A 21667-nucleotide genomic window follows, 5' to 3' on the forward strand; every position below is an offset into this window, starting at 1 on the left:
GGGTGGTTCCTAACGGATCTTTGTCCTATATACATATATATATATATAGGGTGAGGTTCGGCTACAAAGTCCATTTTTCCTACAAAGTGTACAAAGTCATAAAACACCACAATTTTAGCCATAAAACACACTCAAAACCCACAAATAACAGAGTGAAGATCACTAAAACACAATATCCAAACCCTAACAGTCCATAAAAACTTCAAACACACCATCATAGAACTATGAATATAAAACACAACATGATAATCAACATAAAACATACGAATTTTAGTCATTTGATAATCAAAGCCTTATCATCCAAAACAGAACACATAACCCACAAATATGGCGTTTTAGTAATCTTCTCTTTGCTATTTGTGGGTTTTGAGTGTGTTTTATGGTTGAGATTATGGTGTTTTATGACTTTTTACACTTTATAGGAAAAATAGACTTTGTAGCTGAAGGGGTATGGTCCCAAAAAGTCGCGCAAACCTCCGCCCAGGTTGCGCGCGAGACCATACTCCTTATTTCAGAAAACTTATTAATAATATCCACGCGCGACCTACACACGTTGTAGTTTATCCCGCGCGATGCAAGGCCCACAAGAGGCTCAGATATCAGCACTTAGCATAAAACAATGGAACAAATGAGCATACTAACCCCGCGCGGGTTAGTTTGCTGTCCAACAAGAGCCACTTAGTAGGGAAGCGCACGGCTACCTACAGTGGTACATAAGGTACAAGTGGCAGTAAAAGGAGCCAATGAGCGTCTAGCAGGCTCTGGTCAATCGTGCGCCACGATCGCCTGACGAGAAGTACACAAGGACGCCTACGTGGCACCAATCAGAGGACGGAGACAACTGTCCCACGATCTCCACTTGTCTTCTGATGACAGAAGGACAACAAGGCCGACAACAATGACACGTGGCTCCAATCAAGGTGCGCCAGCACCGACGAACGTCTAGAAGCCACTAAGCGGTCGACGCCAGTGAGACAAAGAGCATATCCGTTTTGTTGTCCGCTTTCGGCCCAAGGCCCATCAGCCCATAACCCCTTACACCTCTCCGGCTATAAATAGAGACCTCATTCCACAGGTTAAACATTCGATTCCCTCTACTCTCACTCTTAGCAGTTAATTACTCTCAAAGCAGTCGCTTATTCTCACGCCGGAGCCTGGTTAAGAGGGAAACCCCCACATTCCCCTCTTAACGAGTAACGGTGTTCTGTTTTGCAGGATCGATTACCAAGTCGGAGCTCAAATATCCTTAAGAAGATTAACCATTATGAAAGGAACATAAACCAATCTTAATTAACTCCCTAATTAGATCAGTGTTTCTTCATTGGCGCCCACCGATTTTTTCTATAACCATCCTCATCTTCTTTTATTTGAGCCTTTGACATCTTTTTCATCCTTCGACTATGACTGGTCAAGGAACTATTCCAGAGTTTGGTTTCGGAACCAACTCTAACACGGCGTTGGGTGAAGGAATCCAAAACTTCCAAGCCCAACAAATCGAAGAAATCGGCGAAGTTGAAATCAACAATACTGGGGGTCCGCGCGGGAGCTTCACCCGCATCACCCAAGTGGTCACCCCAGGGAACAACGGAGAAGGACCTTCGAACACAGCGCCACCTCAAAATGTATCTGCATTACTAGGCTTACCAGAAGGCGAAACCCCAGCCTCGTGGTATGCCAAGAACATCGCCACCATCAATGCAGCATACCAATCGCTGATCGCGCAACAAGCAGTTTTGACGGCAGAACCGTCCTTGGTCACCCCTCAGAGTCAGGGGGTGCGCCAAATGCCCCCGCCAGCCAACCTACAAGGCAGAATCAACAGGCCTCCCCCTACAAGACGTTTAAGCGTACAAGACACGCGCGATACAAGAGGGGAAACGGATAGTTACTACGACTATCCGTCGAACCTTCAACAAGGCCATGTTCACAGCCGGCTCACGCCGCGCAACATGAACAACGAATGGGAAGAAACGGACCCGTATGATCCCACATGGGAGGGTGACGAGGAATCGTCAGTCTTTAATCGTTTACCAAAAAACCATGAGTACTACAAGCCAAGACAACACATTGGCTACACAGAAGAAGCTGAAAGAGATTTCCGCCTGGCATACCGACCAGCGGAAGCTGCGGAGCACTCCAAGTTTATCCCGAAAATTGCACTCGCGCCGCTTTCACGAGAGAAGCTACCCCCGACTGTCGGGAAATTCAATGGATTGACTGATCCAGACGATCACGTCAGAACGTTCACGAGTGTGGGCTGCATGGGAGGTTGGAACATGCCCATGTGGTGCCACCTCATTCAAACTCTTACCGGGGCGGCTCGCGCCTGGTTTGACAGCCTTCCGCCTGGGAAGATTAAATCATGGACAGATTTCAAGACGCAATTCTTGAGCTACTTTAGCCAACAACGTCGCTACCAACGCGACACAGCCGAAGTAGAAGATATTTGGCGAAGAGATGGTGAAGGTCTGGAGGACTTCATCACGCGTTTTAACAAAGAATGTCTGGAAATAGGCGGCGTCAGTGAGCAACTCATGCGCTGTCACTTCAAGAAGGCCATACGCTGCGATAGCCTCATTAGAACCATCACAGGCAAAGATGGAATGCCAAAGGAGTGGGATAAACTAATGGAAGCCGCAAAAATCGTCGCGCAAACTGAGGAGTCCCTTGCTGGTGGAAAGGGCTACTACCCTGAGGATCGATTCTCAAGAGGAAGTACGCGCGACAACAACAACAAGCGTAACAAATACAAGAGTAATGACTGGAAGTTTGAGAGACCAAGAGGCCGCGACGACAGGCCGCGTTACAGAGAAGATGCGCGAGAAACGATTGACCGAATTGGTTACAAGAAGGCGGTCAGAGACGACAATCGTGACAAACACTGGACTCCGCTCACAAAAACGCCAAAGGAGGTATTGATGACGGAGAATATCGATTTCAAGGCTCCGAGGCCAATGACAAACAAGAAAGGGCAAGACCCCAACTTGTACTGCGATTTTCACAAAGATTCAGGGCACCTGACCGACGACTGTTATAGCTTGCGCCAAGAGATCGAGAGAGCGCTCAAAAGCGGTAAGCTAAGCCATTTAGTGAAGAATGTACGCAAGGAAACCCGTCAACTCCAGCGCCACGACGAAGGAAACCACAAAAAGGTCCGACGACTAGAGACTCACATGGTCAACGGACCCAGGTATAGCGCGAAAGAGAAAGGCAAACGCCCTTATGAACCTTCTTGGCAAGAGCAGCAAGTTATATTCCCGGTAGTGCGCGGCGGACCTCGCGCCACACGTCCCGTCGTCATTACCGGTATAATCGGGCATTATGAAACTGACTACATATTCATAGACCCGGGAAGTACTGCCGACATCATTTACGAACAGTGTTTCAATCAGTTGGATGAGGAGGATAAAGCGAGACTCGAGCCAGTCGATTATCCTTTGTCTGGATTTTGCAACGAGATGGTTTTTCCACTCGGACAGATCAGTTTCCCCGTCACGCTCTCTGACGGGAAACACTCAAGAACAACAAATGTGAACTTCATGGTAATGCCAGTGAAATCGAGGCATGATGTGCTTATTGGGAGGGAAACACAAGGCGAGTTAAACATGGTGACTTCAACGCCACATTCTGCGATAGGTTTCCCAACCAAGACAGGAGTAGCAATCATATATGCCAAGAAAGAAGTAATGTCAACTGAAGAGCTGCGCCCAACAAAGGCGGTGAAGGTCTCCACGACCGAGCCAGAGAAATGGGTTTTAAACCGAAAATACCCAGAGCAGACTGTGACAATTGGCCACGCCATTTCGTCAGACATCAGAACACGTTTAAAGCAACTGCTGTTTCGAAACATGGATATATTTGCCTGGACCCCGGCAGACATGACCGGTGTCCCGCGCAACATCACCGAGCATTGCTTAAACACGTACCCCTCTGTCGAGCCAAAGGTCCAAAGAAGGCGCAACCTAGGAGCAGACAAGACAAAAGCAATGAACGAGCAAGTATGTGAGCTGCTCAAAGCCGGGATCTTGCGAGAAGTAAGATATCAGAGTTGGGTTGCGAACCCAGTGATGGTCGAAAAGTCAAACGGCGGATGGCGCATGTGCGTAGATTACACCGATCTCAACAAGGCGTGCCCAAAGGATTGCTATTCCTTGCCTGAGATCGATAAAAAAATAGATTCTCTCGCGCCATACCGATGGAAGTGCTTTTTAGATTGCTACAAAGGATACCATCAAGTTCAGATGAAGCTAGAGGATGAAGACAAGACAGCGTTCAGAACTGATCTTGGAATCTTCTGCTACACAAAGATGCCTTTTGGCCTGAAGAATGCAGGCGCGACATATCAACGCTTGATGGACAAGACCTTTGCAGGTGACATCGGAAAGCATATTGAGGTTTATATCGATGATCTAGTGGTTAAAAGTCCCGAGGAGGACCAAATGTTGAAAGACATCGAGAAAACGTTCAACTCATTGCGCAGCGTAAATATGAAGCTAAATCCAGCCAAGTGTTCTTTTGGCATGGAAGAAGGGAAGTTTCTAGGCTTCATTGTCACAAACGGCGGTTTCAAGGTGAATCCAGAGAAAGTACAAGCTATAGAACGAATGCCCTCACCGCGAAACATCAAAGAGATGCAACGACTGGCCGGCCGACTGGCCGCGCTTAACCGTTTTCTCTCCAATCACGCCGCAAAGTCGTATCCCTTCATTAGCACGTTGCGCAATTGTGTGAAGAAACAAGAGTTCAAATGGACCCCGGAGGCCGAAACAACTTTTCAACAAATGAAAGCGTGTCTGATCGAACTCCCTACCCTGACTGCACCATTTGAAAAGGAGCCCTTAGTACTGTACTTGTCCTCCTCGGATAAGGCAGTAGGGTCAGTATTATTGGTCGACAGAAACGGCGTGCAAACCCCGATCTACTATGTCAGCAGGGTACTCACTGACCCAGAAACAAGATATTCCACAATGGAAAAGCTGGTTCTTGCGCTATTACACGCCTCCCGAAGGCTGCGCCGATACTTCACAGGCCATGTGATAACTGTGCTTACAAACTTCCACATTGGCACTATACTACAGAAGCCCGAGACATCAGGAAGGCTGGCAAAATGGGCCATTGAACTGGGAGGCCATAACATCTTGTACAGGCCGCGCCCGGCCATTAAGGGTCAGGTCCTAGCCGACTTCATCACAGAAGTGCCGGCCGATAAAATCAAGGAGTGCGAGCTGATAGAGACTCCCGAGAAAGATGCAACAGATGAAACTTGGATGCTTTACACCGACGGGGCATCAAATGAAGATGGCGCGGGAGCAGGACTGCGCCTAGTGAGCCCAGAGAATCACGAGTTTACTTACGCCATTAAGTTGGACTTCAAAAACACCAACAACGAGGCTGAGTACGAAGCATTTCTGGCAGGCTTACGCCTCGCCATCAAAATGGGAGCCAAAAGCTTGCGCGCACATGTTGACTCACTCCTGATAGCCAGTCAAGTAAATGGCATATACGACGCGAAGGGAGAAGTCATGGCCTTGTATCTGGAACAAGCGAAAGAATTGCTCCAACAATTCAAATCTCACAAGGTTATACACATCAATCGCTCCGAAAACAAGCCAGCTGATGCCTTGAGCAAGCTTGCCTCGACCTCCTTTCAACATCTTGCCAAAGATGTAAGGATAGAGGTACTCAAGAATCCATCGGTGCTGCTGCGACAAGTGAACGTGATCGAAACGGGCCAACCTTCATGGATGACCCCGATAATCCAGTACTTGCAAGAAGGGGTACTCCCTGAAAACAAAGCGGAAGCGAGGAAGATCCAAAACAAAGCCCTACAATATGAAATGAACGGCGGTATTTTGTACCGAAAGTCCTTCCTGGGGCCACTACTGCGCTGTGTGGACCCCCAGGATGCGAACTACCTGATAAGGGAGATCCATGAGGGGATCTGCGGCATTCACTCCGGGCCACGGATGGTTGTCGCAAAGATCATGAGCGCCGGTTACTACTGGCCTGGTATGCATGTAGACGCGCTGGAGGAGATTCGCAAATGTGACTCTTGCCAGAGGCATTCTCCAAAAACACTGCGCCCCAAGAACGACCTTATCCCTGTATCCACTGCATGGCCCTTCCAGCAGTGGGGAATTGACATGGTGGGACCCTTCCCGGATGCTCCCGGCGCCGTAAAATTCATCATAGTGGCTGTCGATTACTTCATGAAGTGGGTGGAGGCCAAAACCCTTGCATCCACCACAGCTATGATTGTGCGCAAGTTCATCTGGGAGCACATCATATGCAGATTTGGCCTCCCGCTCAAGATTGTAACAGACAATGGCACCAACTTTGCATCGGAAGATCTCAAGAAGTGGATGAAGGAGATGAAAATTGAACACACTTTCACATCTGTTGCGCACCCCCAAGGCAACGGACAGGTGGAAAGCGTGAACAAATGCATTGTCGAGGGAATAAAGGCCAGATTGGGGACAAGGCGACGAGGATGGGTTGATGAGCTCCCGAGCATCTTATGGGCTCATCGAACCATGCCAAAAACAAGTACCGGTGAGACCCCCTTTAGCTTGGTTTATGGCTCAGAGGCGGTTATCCCGGCGGAGATTGGCCTACCCTCACCACGCATGACAGCGGTCAACACAATTGACAATGAAGCGGAAAGACGCCTTGACTTGGACTTGTTAGAAGAAAGGCGCGAAATCGCGCGAATCAAAGAGGCCAAGTACAAGACCCAGCTAGAAAGGTACTACAACACAAGGGTCCGCATCTGTACCTTCACCCCAGGGGAATACGTCTTCCGCGACAATGAAGCGTCAAATGCGGAACGTCCAGGAAAGTTGGCACCTAAATGGGAAGGCCCATACCTGATCCACGAGGTCCTGGGCAAAGGGGCCTACAAGTTACGTACCCTAGATGGCCACATCTTACCACGAACATGGAACGCGCAACAACTGCGCAAATGTTATATGTAGCTTACTTCGGCCTTGCGCCCGTTTTTACTTTCCTATGTCGGCTATACGCCATTAGCAATTAATGTATGAAGGCCTATGCGCCCATTCCAGACTTAATGAAAACATACGACATGTTTTTCTATTACATTTTTTCGTTACAAATGCATGCTAAACTTTTGATTAGCGCGAAAACACTCCAGCATTTTAAAAATTTGTTGACAAGAACCGCCTCCAAGGTCCTCCGTGAACAAAGCGCGAGACAGGGCGGTCACCTTTTACTTAAAAGACACTTCCATTTATTCGAGCTAATTTAACATAAGTTTTGATAGCAATGCAATAATTGCAACGGAAAAAACGAAAACGATTCATATAATAAACTTGCGCAACAGCGCAGCATTTACAATCAAGTTGCAAAAGACAATTACAAGGCACAAACGCCTATCAACAACCTATTCAACAACCTATTCTATTCATCGCGTCGATCACCATCATCCTCTCCGTCATCCTCACCATCGTCATCGTTGCCATCATCATCACCATCTCCACCGTCATCACCAGCTGGTTCTTCATCGGATAGTTCGACAGTAACTGGCGGGTCGAGGACTGCTTTAAGACGCTGGCACCAGTCGTCTTTTTTCAAAGATTCCACAACCAGATCCATGATAGGCAAGGTAAGGTTGTCATACGAGTTTTCAGCATGTGCAAGCGCAGCATCAGCACGTTCAGTCACCGAGCAATGGCTTACATCAAATTCTTGCCCTAGCACCTGCTCAACGTGACTGGCACATTCCAAGTAACCTCCTCGATGACCCACCGCACGCGCCGCATCCGTGAGAGCAGCAACGGCGTGATCGAGCTCGCCAGCATTTAAGATGGAGTTGGCAACCTTCAACAAAAGAAAAGCGTTAAGGACAACCCTTAACCAGATGGAATCATAAAAGACAGAAGTACAAACTTACCAGCGCTACTCCACGAGTGCGCATCCATTCAGCCTCCGAGACAAGCGTGTCAACGATGCCTTGGGCCTCGGAGTAGTTGGTCTGAGCCACGTTAAGCGCGGCAGTGCTGACAGCACGCGCCTCCTCAGCTGTAGCAGCCTTAACCCTCTCGGCTTCCAGGTCGATCTCCAACGACTCACATCTATCGATTTGCTCGTTCAAGCGACGTTTGAGCTCCGCAATCTCAGCGTCCTTGGCGTGGAGATCTCTGTCCTTGCTAGACAGCTGCACCTTGGCCTCAGATAACTCAACCTGGAAGCCGACAAAACAACTTAGGCCGGTTTGTTAACAACATAGCAAGAATAAATGAAAACAAATAAACTAACCTCCATCTGCTGCTTGGCAGCCTTCTCTCCATGCGCCTCCTCGACCTTCGATGTCAAATCAGCAACTTTAGCCTCAAGATCAACAATCTTCTGTCGAGCCGCGTAGGCGCGCTCGTTGTCTTGGGCACAGATACGTTTGAACTCGGCCTTCTCCTTAGCCAGTTGCTCCTCAACATTGTGGAGTTTCTTTTGCAGGCCCTCGCGGCCCCATTCTTCGGCCTTCTTATCGGCTTCAAATTTGGCTCTCTCCTCACCAAGAGCAGCCTTGGACTTTTCAAACTCAGCAATACGTTTTAACGAGCGCTCACGATAAGCCTCCCAGTCGGCGCGCTCTCTAACCATTGTCCGCCATTCGCGAACTATTTGGCGATTGGCAGCACGAGCGTTGGCCTCTCCAAGTATAAAGGTGCGATATAACAATTCATGGGGTTTCGCCCTTTGCCGGTTGACCTCTGCAGGGGTAAACGAATTCAAAAACCACTCGCGGCAAGGGCCAAATTCATGAAATGTATCTTTTTGCTTTAAGCTCCAAGGGGCTTGGTGAGGAGCATCGCCGCGTTCTTCTTCATTGTAAGTTTTATAGTAGATATCGCCAACGGTGTCCTTCGCCCCAATCACGTTTGGGTTAAAACCCCCTGCACCACCAGAGCTCGCGCTGCTGGAAGCATATCGACCCGCACCCTTAGAAGTAATGACATGCGCGGAGTGGGTAGGGTTTGTAACCTCAGGCCCTTGAACATTAACAGGCTGCTCCATAGCCTTCTTCTTTTCCAACTCCTCCAGGGCCCTCTTTTTCGCCGCTTCGGCCACCCTCTCCTCCTCCGCTTTCCTTTTTCTCTCCTCCTCCTCCTTCCTCTTTCTCTCTTCTTCACCCTTCCTCCTCTTCTCCTCCTCAATCTTCTTCTTCTTTGCTTCTTCTCTCCTCTGATTCTCCTCCGCCTTTCGCTGCGCCTCAGCAGCCTTCGCGGCGTCCTGAGCAGCAGTATCAGAGGACTTGATAGTAATCTTCGGCCTCTTCGACGCAGCCTCACTGAACGTGACACCCTTCTCAGGGGTCTTCTTCTTGATCTCTGCAAAAATAATGCAAGTACATTTAAGCAAAGAGAAAAGTATTAAGAAGAGAAGCAAAGAACATACCCGGAGAAAATTTATACAACGAGCGCAAGTTGCTCGTTTTCCCAACCACGGGAAGCACAACAGCAGTAGGCGCGGAAGCCACACCAGCCGTGGTTTCGCTCCTACCTCTCTTCCTGCCAATCCGTTGGGCAGCCGCATCATCTTCTTCCGCCTCATCATCTTCAGGGGTCGCGCCAGCATCAGGGTTACGAGAACCCGCGCTCCCAGAGCTTTTCAAGCCACCTGCACCAGTTTTTGCCTTAGCTGTACGCGACAAGCCTTCAAATGAATCGCTGATTATCACATAATCATCTAAGTCACTTTGACGAAGGCGAAGAGTACCTTTGACAGCAGCAGTAGTTGCGCGACTCGGGCCAGTACCCTTGCTGGTCACTTCCGGATCGACCTTGGTCTTCTTCTTCTTCAGGGGTTTCTTTTTCTTCTCCTCTGGGTCAATCCCCAGGTCGCGCAACACACCTGCAAAGATTTTAGACCACGAACTTAGCTCGCCGTTGGAAGACCCTACTGACTCCTCGCTGGAAAGATAGAGAATCTCTTTCCCAGCAGAAGTCACAGAGCGCAAAGGACGAGGTTTAGGATATTGCGCACCTTCAGTAGCGGTTGGCGGCGAAGCAAAGGCACCTTCAACCGGAAACATGAAGTTGCCCTTAATCTGGTCATACCAGCTTTCTTCATCATCGCGCAATGGGCGCACGCCCATGGAACCACCAAATGTGGAGAAGGCAGCTTGATACAGTTGCGCCTCTAAACGTGAATGTAAGTAAGTAACAATTAAAGCAAAGTACTTGAAAAAAGAAAAAAAAGAGATAACTGACCTTGATCGCCGATCTTCAACACCGGAACCTCCCTTCTGTTGGGTGACCACTGGTCACTCATCTTAGCCGCTACCAAAACGTTTTCCCCAAACACCCGATTTGGGGTTGGGGTCAGCTGTTGATACCACTGGGCCTTCTTAGGAATCGGAAGGTCTTCCTTCGGTATCGCCTCAGTCCAATCCCGGAAGGGCATGGCAATCGGCAACACCTCTTCACGGATGAAGAAAAACTTGGGTTTCCAGTCATGGAAACTCTTCGGTGGGTTTAGCAGAATCTTCTTCGCCGCACCACGGCTTGCAAAGGAGAAGAAACCCATCGTCCTCTGCAACTGGTAGAAGGCCCGAAACTTATCGACCGATGGCTCAATGCCATGAGAATGGCACAAGAACTCGAAGTGTCGTACCCTAACCATCCCGGGTGGGCTCATCTGTGATAGATGAAAGTTGTAATGATGAAGAATATGGCCCATAAAGTTGGTTGCCGGCAATCTAAAGTTACCCTGAAGAAAGAAATCTTCATACAGGGTAATGTATCCAGGTGGTGCATCAGCCGCGGTCTGGCCCTGAGCCGGATACCGGGCATCCCACTCCGGTGGGAATCGAAAGCTCCGAACGATCTGTTCAAAAAGCCCTAGATCCCACTTGAGGACAGGAACTGGACCTTCCTCGACAGCAGCAACTTCCTGATGCTCCTCACTCATCGTATCAGAGAATAAATCTGGAAAAAACTCGAAGAAAAACTTGAAGATTTGCAGAAATCTTGAAGATGTGAAGAACCAACTTTGAAGATTCAAAGAGAAGTTTGAGAGAGGGTAAGAAGGCAACGAAGAGAAGTGAGAATCTCTCACCTCTCTTCGGATATATATACCCATCGCATTTAATGCGATGGGTAACCGTGCCGCTTTCGCCGCTAGGCTAGCCAACGAGAGGCTGCCACGTCAAGCGGAAAACCAGGGGTGACGGTTACCACGCGCGCGTGGGCCTCACTCTCCTGACACGAAGTGCAACCGCCGCAGACGGCATGATGACACCCGTGCCAGAGGTCAACTCAAACGTCGCACTCAACGACTTATCCCACCAACTTGTCAGAAGTTCAAATTTCGAAGTTTCCCGCCATAAAAATTACAAGTAACTTCATGCAAAAGTTACATAAGCCGCGCAAGCTAATCGTCACCTCCAATAAACCTGCGCGCCTGATCAGACAAACAATAATCCCTAAAGACCTGCCTTGGTACCTGCGCAGTTGAAAACAACAGTTTCCACATGCGCCACACCAATCAGGATCAAAAGAACATTTCCCCTATTATACTTATTTCTCTTATTTTTATTAAGTCCAGAGCTCCAACCACTTGCGTTGCGCATGGTGCAGCACTGGACTGGGGGGACTTGAAGGGGTATGGTCCCAAAAAGTCGCGCAAACCTCCGCCCAGGTTGCGCGCGAGACCATACTCCTTATTTCAGAAAACTTATTAATAATATCCACGCGCGACCTACACACGTTGTAGTTTATCCCGCGCGATGCAAGGCCCACAAGAGGCTCAGATATCAGCACTTAGCATAAAACAATGGAACAAATGAGCATACTAACCCCGCGCGGGTTAGTTTGCTGTCCAACAAGAGCCACTCAGTAGGGAAGCGCACGGCTACCTACAGTGGTACATAAGGTACAAGTGGCAGTAAAAGGAGCCAATGAGCGTCTAGCAGGCTCTGGTCAATCGTGCGCCACGATCGCCTGACGAGAAGTGCACAAGGACGCCTACGTGGCACCAATCAGAGGACGGAGACAACTGTCCCACGATCTCCACTTGTCTGCTGATGACAGAAGGACAACAAGGACGACAACAATGACACGTGGCTCCAATCAAGGTGCGCCAGCACCGACGAACGTCTAGAAGCCACTAAGCGGTCGACGCCAGTGAGACAAAGAGCATATCCGTTTTGTTGTCCGCTTCCGGCCCAAGGCCCATCAGCCCATAACCCCTTACACCTCTCCGGCTATAAATAGAGACCTCATTCCACAGGTTAAACATTCGATTCCCTCTACTCTCACTCTTAGCAGTTAATTACTCTCAAAGCAGTCGCTTATTCTCACGCCGGAGCCTGGTTAAGAGGGAAACCCCCACATTCCCCTCTTAACGAGTAACGGTGTTCTGTTTTGCAGGATCGATTACCAAGTCGGAGCTCAAATATCCTTAAGAAGATTAACCATTATGAAAGGAACATAAACCAATCTTAATTAACTCCCTAATTAGATCAGTGTTTCTTCAGTAGCCAACTCCCACCCTATATATATATATATATATATACAGGGTAAGGTTCATGCGAGAACCACCTTTATTGCGAGAACCACGAGAAACAATGTGAACACAACCTAAAATAGCTAAAAAAACCTAAAAAAAACCTAACCCACCCCCCCCCTCCCAAGCTAAATATTAAAAACTAAACCCCCAAAAAACCTAAAAAATCTAAAAAAATAAAAAAAATCTAATTTTTTTTAGTATTTTTTATGTTAAAATCGCTACTTTTAGTAGCCAAATTTTTTTTTAAAAAAAAAGTTTAAATTTTTTTTGGCTACTAAAAGTAGCGATTTTTTTTATAAAAAATATTAAATTTTTTTTTGAGTGTTTATTAGCTATTTTTATTCATTTTTGGTTGTGTTCACATTCGTTCTCGCGGTTCTCGCAATAAAGGGTGGTTCCTAACGGATCTTTGTTCTATATATATATAATGATTTGCATTCTGGTTGTTTTTCTTGTTTCATGTATTATTCATGTTTTATTTATTTGTCATTTGGTTGGATTTAGATAACTAATTATTTTCATGGTGACAGAAAACAATTTTGTAGAACACAATGTTGTTGCATTTGGAGAATAGTGATTTGCATTCTAGTTGTTTTTCTTGTTTCATGCATTATTCCTGTTTTATTCATTTGTCATTTGGTTAGATGTAGATCGCTTTATTAGATGCGATCACTGATTATTTTCATGGTGACCTAACACTTGCAAGTAATGCCACTTACAATTTCAAGATATTTATTATTAAAAATGAGAATTTGGAAATTACGAGTTCCTACTTTAGTTAGAGGTTTAAACAAGTCGAGTTGCTCGTTAGTTGATCAAGATTGGCTTGTTAATAGCTCAAATCGAGTTGAGATAAATATAAAAGTGAAGTTCACTTAATGAACAAGCTAAAACTAAGCTTCATACACCGAGCTTAGTTATTCTTTCATGACTAAACAAGGAAAGGGAGGCGGGTAAACACAAGTTAGGAAGGCTTAAAGTTATGCCACGTGTCCCCTTATGACTTTATTTATTAGTTATAAAATAAAATAATATCAATTGTAAAAGATAATAGATATTTCAAGTTAATTATTCTCTTCAAAGTATATTTGATCAAATTAAAGATTTTGGATATATCTTTTTTATCTTCTTTTTGGTATGAACAAAATAAAAGTTGATCGACGATAAAAGTTGTAAAGAAAAATATTATCCTTAGAAAATTTGTTAAAGATATTTATGATTTTCAGTTTGTGTGAAAAAATAGAAGTTGATGGATGATAAAAGTTATAAAGAAAACTGTATTAACCTTTGAAATTATAAATTTAGGAGTAAATTACAAGTTTTGTCCTTTATGTTTACACCAAATTGCAGGCGCTGTCCTTTGTCTTTAAAATTGATGAGTTTTGTACTTAATGTTTCAAAATCTTGCATGTTATGTCCTTTAGGCCAAACCTAGTTAGATTTCTCAGTTAAATGTGATCATGTGACTTGCACATGAGGGCAAATCAGTAATTTTGCCCAACTTTCTCATTTTCCCCAATTTATACCTGCATCTCTCTTTCTTCCTCTCAAAGAAACCCACACACAAAAAACACACACTCACACTTTCCTCCGGCAGGCCTCTCTATTCCGGCAACCACAATAGATGACGGCGAACTCGGTGAATCTTGGTCCGACAACCGCACTTTCCTCCCGACCTGCTTTTTGTTAGAAAGATCTAGTAAAAAGAAAGGTGAATCTTGTTCTGGCAACCAAAATTGCTTCTCTTTTGGTCCATCTTTTTATGGGGTTGTTTCTTGCAAAAGGAACATTGAATCTTGATAGAAATCGTGGATCTCCAGCGAGTTTGATTGGGTGGGTGATGATGGTGGGGTTGCGATGGTGGGTGGGTGGTGATGGTGGTGGTGAAAGGAGGTTGTGGTGGTGGAAAGTGGTGGTGGAAACAGGAGGCTACTTCCGGCGTGGTCGCCTCACCTCTCCGGCGTTCCGGTTACTTCCAGCTTCGTCAATAAGTTTTCTCTTTCTTACCCTCTTTCTCTCTCTAACTTAATTTCTCTCTCTTCTTGCAGAACTTGAATGGCAAGATGAAGTTTTAAAGATGAATCTAATATGATTATTGTTCATATTGTTTGTTGTAGATTTTGATATTAAATCGGAACTAGTTCAAGTATCAGTCTTGATAAACTCCAAATTTGTATTAATTACTTGTTAGAATTGAATATAGACTATTGCAGTATTGCCTTGATTTTGTTATTGAATTTGTTGTTGTACAGGACTTTTGAGCATCTGATGACAAACCTTTTAATTTGAAACAAAGTCAGAACAATCTTTGATAAAGTCAAATCACTAAATTTATCCAAGGTCAAAACAATTCTTAAAACACATTCTGATGTAAACATAATTGATGAGAAGGAGAGAGGCGGAGGCAGTGGTGGTTGTTGTTGGCGGTGGTGGTGGTGGTGGTGGGAGGTGGTAGTGGTAGAGATAGAGAGAGAGAGATAGAGAGAGAGAGAGAGAGTTATGGATATAATAATAATAAGAGTTAATTGCCAAAATCATCCCTGAGGTTTGGGCACGTTTGCCATTTTCGTCCAAAATGACACTTTTGTACCAAATTGCCCCCAACGTTTGTAACTTTTTGCCATTTTTATCCAAACCACTAACTTAGTTTATTTTTTCTGTTAAGTTGAAGATATTTGGATGAAATTGGCAAATATAAAACCACAGAGACGATTTTTGCAATTTACTCAAACCCTTTTTAATTTCTTTTATTTAATTAATTTGGTTACATATATAATAGAAAAGAGTATACATGGAGTTTTTAGAAAAAAGAAATTAATAGTTTTAACACATAATTTTTATAAATTTTCATCCAAATCACTAACTCAGTTTATTTTTTCTGTTAAGTTGAAGGGTGTTTTAAATTTTATAAATTATGACAAAAATTGATTTACAACTTCTTTATATAAATCAGTTTTATAAAGAGAAAACGTCATTGGTGTGCAACACATAACAATCGATTACAACTTTTAGTATTTATCAGTTGTGGATAGAAAAAAATTGTAAAACGTTACATATTTTTTAAATGTGTTGAGCACATAGGAAATATGTTGGTAGAAATAAAATATTTATTTAATTAAGATTTTGAGTGTAACTAACTAATACTTATTCTAAGTGTCTTGAGTAAAGAAACTTTTGGTTCATAGCATTATAATTACAATTTGGTGGGTAATTTTAAGATTTAGTAACAATACGTTGTTTGATAGGGGGGGGGGACTGGCTTCTGTTTTTCCTTAGGAGTGAATTTAAAAGAGTAGAAAATAAATTACAAACTTGGTACATATGATAAGATTTTTTTGTTTGACCTTTTTCAATAAGGTCACCAGCATTTTAGTTTTATAAAATTTAGAGGTTTAAGTAGATTTTAATTTTTTTTTAAAACTGATCTATATAAAAAATTAGAAATTAATTTTTGTCTTAGTTTATAAACATCCTTCGCCTTAATAGAAAAATTAACTTAGTTAGTGGTTGGATGAAAAATTATAAAATTTTTGTGACAAAGCTATTATTTTTTTCATATAAAAATTGCATGTATATTCTTTTTTATTATAGATGTAACAAAATTAATTAAATAAAAGAAATTTAAAAGAGTTTGAGTAAATTGCCAAAATCGTCCCTGTGGTTTTATATTTGCCAGTTACATCCGAATATCCTCAACTTAACATAAAAAATAAACTAAGTTAGTAGTTTGGATGAAAATGGCAAAAAGTTACAAACGTTGGGGGCAACTTGGTACAAAAGTGTCATTTTGGACGAAAATGGCAAACCAGCCCAAACCTCAGGGACGATTTTGGCAATTAACTCTAATAATAATAATAATATAATTTTTTTATTTTTTTAAAATAATATATTAAATAAATTGACAAAAAGACTAAAATACCCTCTTGTAATTTGATTTAACTGAGAAAATTTAACTGTGTTTGGCCTAAAGGACATAACATGCAAGATTTTGAAACATTAAGTACAAAACTCATCAATTTTAAGGACAAAGGACAGCGCCTGCAATTTGGTGTAAACATAAAGGACAAAACTTGTAATTATTCCATATATAACTTTGCAACAATTTTGTGCATCATCACTTGCACATTGTGCTTTGGGTGACTTTCAAAAAAATAGTTTATTTTTAACTTTTAACCCTAAGGTTTTTATCTTTTATAATTTTAACCCTACATAATTTGTTTTTTTAACTTTAACCCAAAACTTTTCATTATTTGCAATTTAACTTCAAAAACTTTTCATTATTTGCAATTTAACTTCACAACTTTTGTCACTTGTACTTTTCATCTTTCGCAAATTTTCGTTTTACGTATAGTTCTAAATTTTTCGAGTTAATACGACGCAACGTGCATGTGTGGTTCAACGTTTTTACCTCTATTTTTCAATGTTTGACAAGTTCGTCGCAACACGCATATCCTAGGTCGAGTCGGTATTGGTGGTCGATAACGGTTGCGTGACATTAGTACTATTTGACACCGTTTTACGCCCCGCCGCAACGCGGGTGTGCTTTGGGGGGGTTTTCAAAGAAAAAATAGTTATGCATATGGTTGTCGTAACGTTGGCTTTGTGGGTTTTCCAAAAAAAAAAATGTTTTTTTTTTACTTTTCACCCAAAAGTATTTCATAAATTACTTTTAACTCAAAACTTTTGGTTTTTTTTTTTTTTACTTTTAACCCAAAACTTTTTATCTTTTGCAATCTATTCTCATCACTTTTTTAACTTTCAACTTTGGTCCTTTATAGTTTTCATTTTTCGCAAATTTTTCGCTTTATGCTTGGTTCTAAATTTTGTGACTTAACACATCGCAACGTGCGTCTTTAGTTTAACGTTTTTATGTTTCGTTCTAAATTTTGCGAGTTAACACGACGCAACGTGCGTGTGTGGGTGAACGTTTTTACATCGTCTATTTTTTCTCCGTTTGACAGGTTTAACATAACGTGCGGGTCCTAAATTGACTTAGTTATAACTAAAGAATCCCCGCCGCATTGCGGCGGGTCGCAATCCTAGTTTACTCTAAATTTAGAATGCAATACTTATAACAAAATGCTAAATTATTTCAAAATGATGAATGATTTCTCACAAATACGGTTTTCAAAGAGATGTTATTTATTTATTTATTTTTAATAAATCCGCAACAACATCATTCCATACGAAAATAGGGCAATTACAAAGCAATGAAGATGTTATAAATTTAGAATGCAATACGTATAACAAAATGCTAAGTAATTTCAATTTGATGAACGATTTCTCACAAATACGGTTTTCAAATTTTATTATAATTGATAACTTTTGGTAAATCTATAATGTCAAAAGAAATATATATCAAATTAATGGACTATTTTGTCAACTAAAGGGATCTATTAGAAGAAAATGATTATGAAAAATTAATTAAACAAATTGTGGGGCGGGGGTTAGGTTTTAAAGGTTAAGAGTTTAAATCTTTAAAAAACATTGTCGTAAAGTTAAAAGAAATAATTTGAATCTTTGTTTATAAAGTTATAATATGTAGTTTTAAATGCAATATTTATTTAGTATATATTTAGTTTATCATTGTTGGTAATGGCATAAATATATATATTTGAAAAAAAAATGATTTTTACAATACCTTTTTTTATATATAAAAAGACCTCATGTCAAATTTTGTTTTAGGCCTGGGTCTCTCCGTTAGCTACCTAACTTTCGATCTATATAACGGTCTTCTTATTTCAGCTCTAAAATTGTAGTACAAAAAACCAGAATAACATACATACATACATACACCAATGGATTTTCTCTCAAACACACTCTACGTAGTCGCAGCCACATCTCTTGTTGTTCTTGTCCTCTATGTCTACAATCAACAGCAACATGGGAAGAAGCAACATCCGATTGCTGGGACATTGTTCAATCAGCTTCTTAACTTCCACAGGTTGCATGATTACATGACCGATCTTGCTACAAAGTACAAAACTTACCGTCTGATCACTCCTTTCCGCAATGAGGTTTATACGTCCGATCCAGCTAATGTTGAGTACATCCTCAAGACCAATTTTGAAAATTATATCAAGGTTTGGAATTCATTTTTATAATATGATTTCTTGATGATGTGGTTTTTGAAACTTGTTGTTACTTCAATGTAGGGAACGTATCACCACGACATCCTGAAAGATCTTATGGGTGATGGAATATTCACAGTTGATGGGGATAAGTGGCGAGAACAAAGGAAGATCTCAAGTTATGAGTTTTCAACAAAAGTCTTGAGAGATTTTAGTAGTGTAATATTCAGAAAAAATGCAGTAAAACTCGCCCATATACTCTCTGAATCTGCTGATAACAATCAAAGTCGCGATATAAATGTACGTTTGTTTCAGTCAACAACATTTGATCACACTCCCAGCTATATATATATATATATTATTTTTTTTTCATATATATATATACAGGACTTGTTCATGAAAACAACATTGGATTCAATACTCAAGATTGCTTTCGGAACTGATCTTGACAGCATGTGTGGGTCAAGTGAAGAAGTTGTTAGATTTAGTAATGCTTTTGATGGTGCAAGTGCATTAACACTCAGACGGTATGTTGACATAACATGGAAAATCAAGAGACTTTTTAATATAGGATCGGAAGCAAAGTTGAAGCAAAATGTCAAAGTGGTTGATGAGTTTGTTTATAAGTTGATCCAGACAAAGACTCAACAAATGCACAACAGACAACATTATTTTTTGGTAAGCCAATTCTCTCTTGTATAGATAGCAAAATTAATACGTGGGTCGAGCGGGTTGGATAGTGGATTAAGACATCTAATTATTATTATTAATTATTAATTATTATTAATATACATACATTAATTATTAATATTAATTAATTAATTAATATACATACATTTTGCAAGATTTGGTGAATAGTAACTTTACTTTTTTTTTTTAAGTTTTAATCTCACTCACCCCTTGAGTATATGCTTCAACAGGAATCACACAAGGGTAGATTATAAACCTCTAGTAAAATGACCGCCCATAACAAAGTACATTGCATAGTAGCCCAATAGTTTTATCATTCTCTTATAAATTTCGTTTGTCAGTTATTTTCATGTGTTGCTTGTATATATGCTGGTTATGATTATATACATATGTGCTGGTTATAAAAGTCATGTGTTGCTAAACTAAATACGCAATTGCATTTAATTTTCTTTCGACATTCCGATAAAAATTTTATTGAATATGAAGTTGTATTCAACAAAGCAATAGAGTGACAAATCGAGCCGGCCCGACCGAACAATATCAGTATTTGTTCATAGGGTTTCTGTCGATGTAAAACATTACTTTATTTTTTTGTTACAATATACGACTTTTGTGTGATAAAACTATTGTAAATGAAGTTTTTTTGGTCTTTGAAACCAAGTCTTACAAATTTTAACATCTATGTCGCAACATATGGGTTTCACCTCCTGCTAGTTTATAACAAGGGCCATATGGGGTCGATTGGGTTGTGTGCTTGGGTTGCTTTGAAATGCTTTTTTGTCCAAATTTGTTGTATGCTAATTTCTGTAGTTACATGTGACCATTTAAAAATTTGAAAAATTAAATCAACTATTTATATGTACGTAGATAAAATTCTCTCTCTAGTCTCTTCCCATATAGTAATAATATAAAAACAACTATAGTATAGCTTGACCCTTGAAGTTGGAAAAGCTACATGTAACTTCAAAGTTGTTACTCTTCTTGCATATTTTGGGAATTAGTTGATAACTAGGATAAACTGCCTACAATTACCACATCATCTATAAGATAAAAAAAGGTTAGAATTAATATGCAACACTATTTTGTTAATTTAGACATGGAAAGCAATGAGTTTGACCTCATATGTCAAAATGTACCATTTTGACCCTTGATTATCAAAAGTACAGTTGAAGAAAGAAGACATTCTATCAAGATTTCTGCAAGTTAACAACACAGATTCAAAATACTTGCGAGATATAATACTAAACTTCATAATAGCCGGAAAAGACTCTACATCTACAGCTATGACATGGTTCATTTACATGCTTTGCAAGCATCCCGATATTCAAAATAATGTTGCCGTGGAAATAAGAAAAGCAACAAACATGAGAAATGATGCCATGAATGTTGAAGAGTTTGCAAACAATGTTAGTGAAGAAGCCCTTGAAAAGATGCAATATCTTCATGCAACTTTGACGGAAACTCTCAGACTTTTTCCTGTAGTTCCAGTGGTATGCATGCATACTCAAAATATTTACCATTTCTCATAATTTGACATGACCAGGTTTTTGAGTAGATGAAATGTTCAATACAATACAAATAATAATGCAGGATGCAAAGATGTGCTTTGCAGATGATGTTCTACCTGATGGGTATGGTGTGAAGAAAGGGGATATGGTAGCATACCAGCCATATGCAATGGGAAGAATGAAGTTCATATGGGGTGATGATGCACATGAATTTAAACCAGAAAGATGGCTTGATCAGTATGGTCACTTCCAGCCAAATAGCCCCTTCAAATTTACAGCTTTTCAGGTTAGTATATATAGTACATGCAATTTCATTTGAGTCAAACACATATGTGAATGCTTTTTTTTTCATTAAACCAATGCATATTTTGATTATAACAAAATAATGTAATATGCATTTCGTCTGGGTAAGGACTTGACATGATTCGTTTGTTTGGTATTGAGAACACAGGCAGGACAAAGAATTTGTTTGGGTCGAGAATTCGCATATAGGCAGATGAAGATATTTTCTTCCATTTTGTTAGGTTGCTTCATGTTCAAGCTAAGTGATGAAAGCAAAACTGCAAAGTACAAAACGATGCTTAATCTTCACATTGATGGCGGACTAGATATACATGTTTTTAATAGATTCAGGTAATATTACAATCACCGTTCAAGTTATTGATACGAATTAAGTACATTTTATGTTCAAGAAAGCATAACACATACTTTAGCAGAAGTATTCACATTGATTGAAGTTATGTTCCATATGCATTCCTTCTTTGCTTTTCACATTGTTGGTATCACTTTTGTTTCTTGGTCGCATAAAGTACAAAGCACCATAAGACGTCTCTTATACATAGGGATTGTTTCTTGGTCGCATAGAGTACT

At 41.5% G+C, this 21667-nt stretch overlaps 1 protein-coding gene and 1 long non-coding RNA gene across 2 annotated transcripts; both read left to right on the plus strand.

Annotated features, from left to right (window-relative positions):
• Positions 1-13995: 13995 nt before the first annotated feature.
• Positions 13996-14765, plus strand: LOC110928390. Its single transcript, XR_002586337.2, has 2 exons — positions 13996-14496; positions 14577-14765. It is a non-coding gene; the product is annotated as an uncharacterized LOC110928390 (long non-coding RNA).
• A 3561-nt stretch (positions 14766-18326) lies between these two features.
• On the plus strand, positions 18327-21537 carry LOC110932665 (cytochrome P450 704C1). Its single transcript, XM_022175985.2, has 6 exons — positions 18327-18611; positions 18684-18899; positions 18987-19277; positions 20456-20779; positions 20880-21083; positions 21249-21537. The coding sequence occupies exons 1-6, from the start codon at positions 18327-18329 to the stop codon at positions 21432-21434; spliced, it is 1506 nt and encodes a 501-aa protein (XP_022031677.1). The 3' UTR covers positions 21435-21537.
• Positions 21538-21667: the final 130 nt, after the last annotated feature.

The sequence above is a fragment of the Helianthus annuus genome, chromosome 3, assembly GCF_002127325.2.
Source record: "Helianthus annuus cultivar XRQ/B chromosome 3, HanXRQr2.0-SUNRISE, whole genome shotgun sequence".
In the NCBI taxonomy this organism is placed as follows: Eukaryota; Viridiplantae; Streptophyta; class Magnoliopsida; order Asterales; family Asteraceae; genus Helianthus; species Helianthus annuus.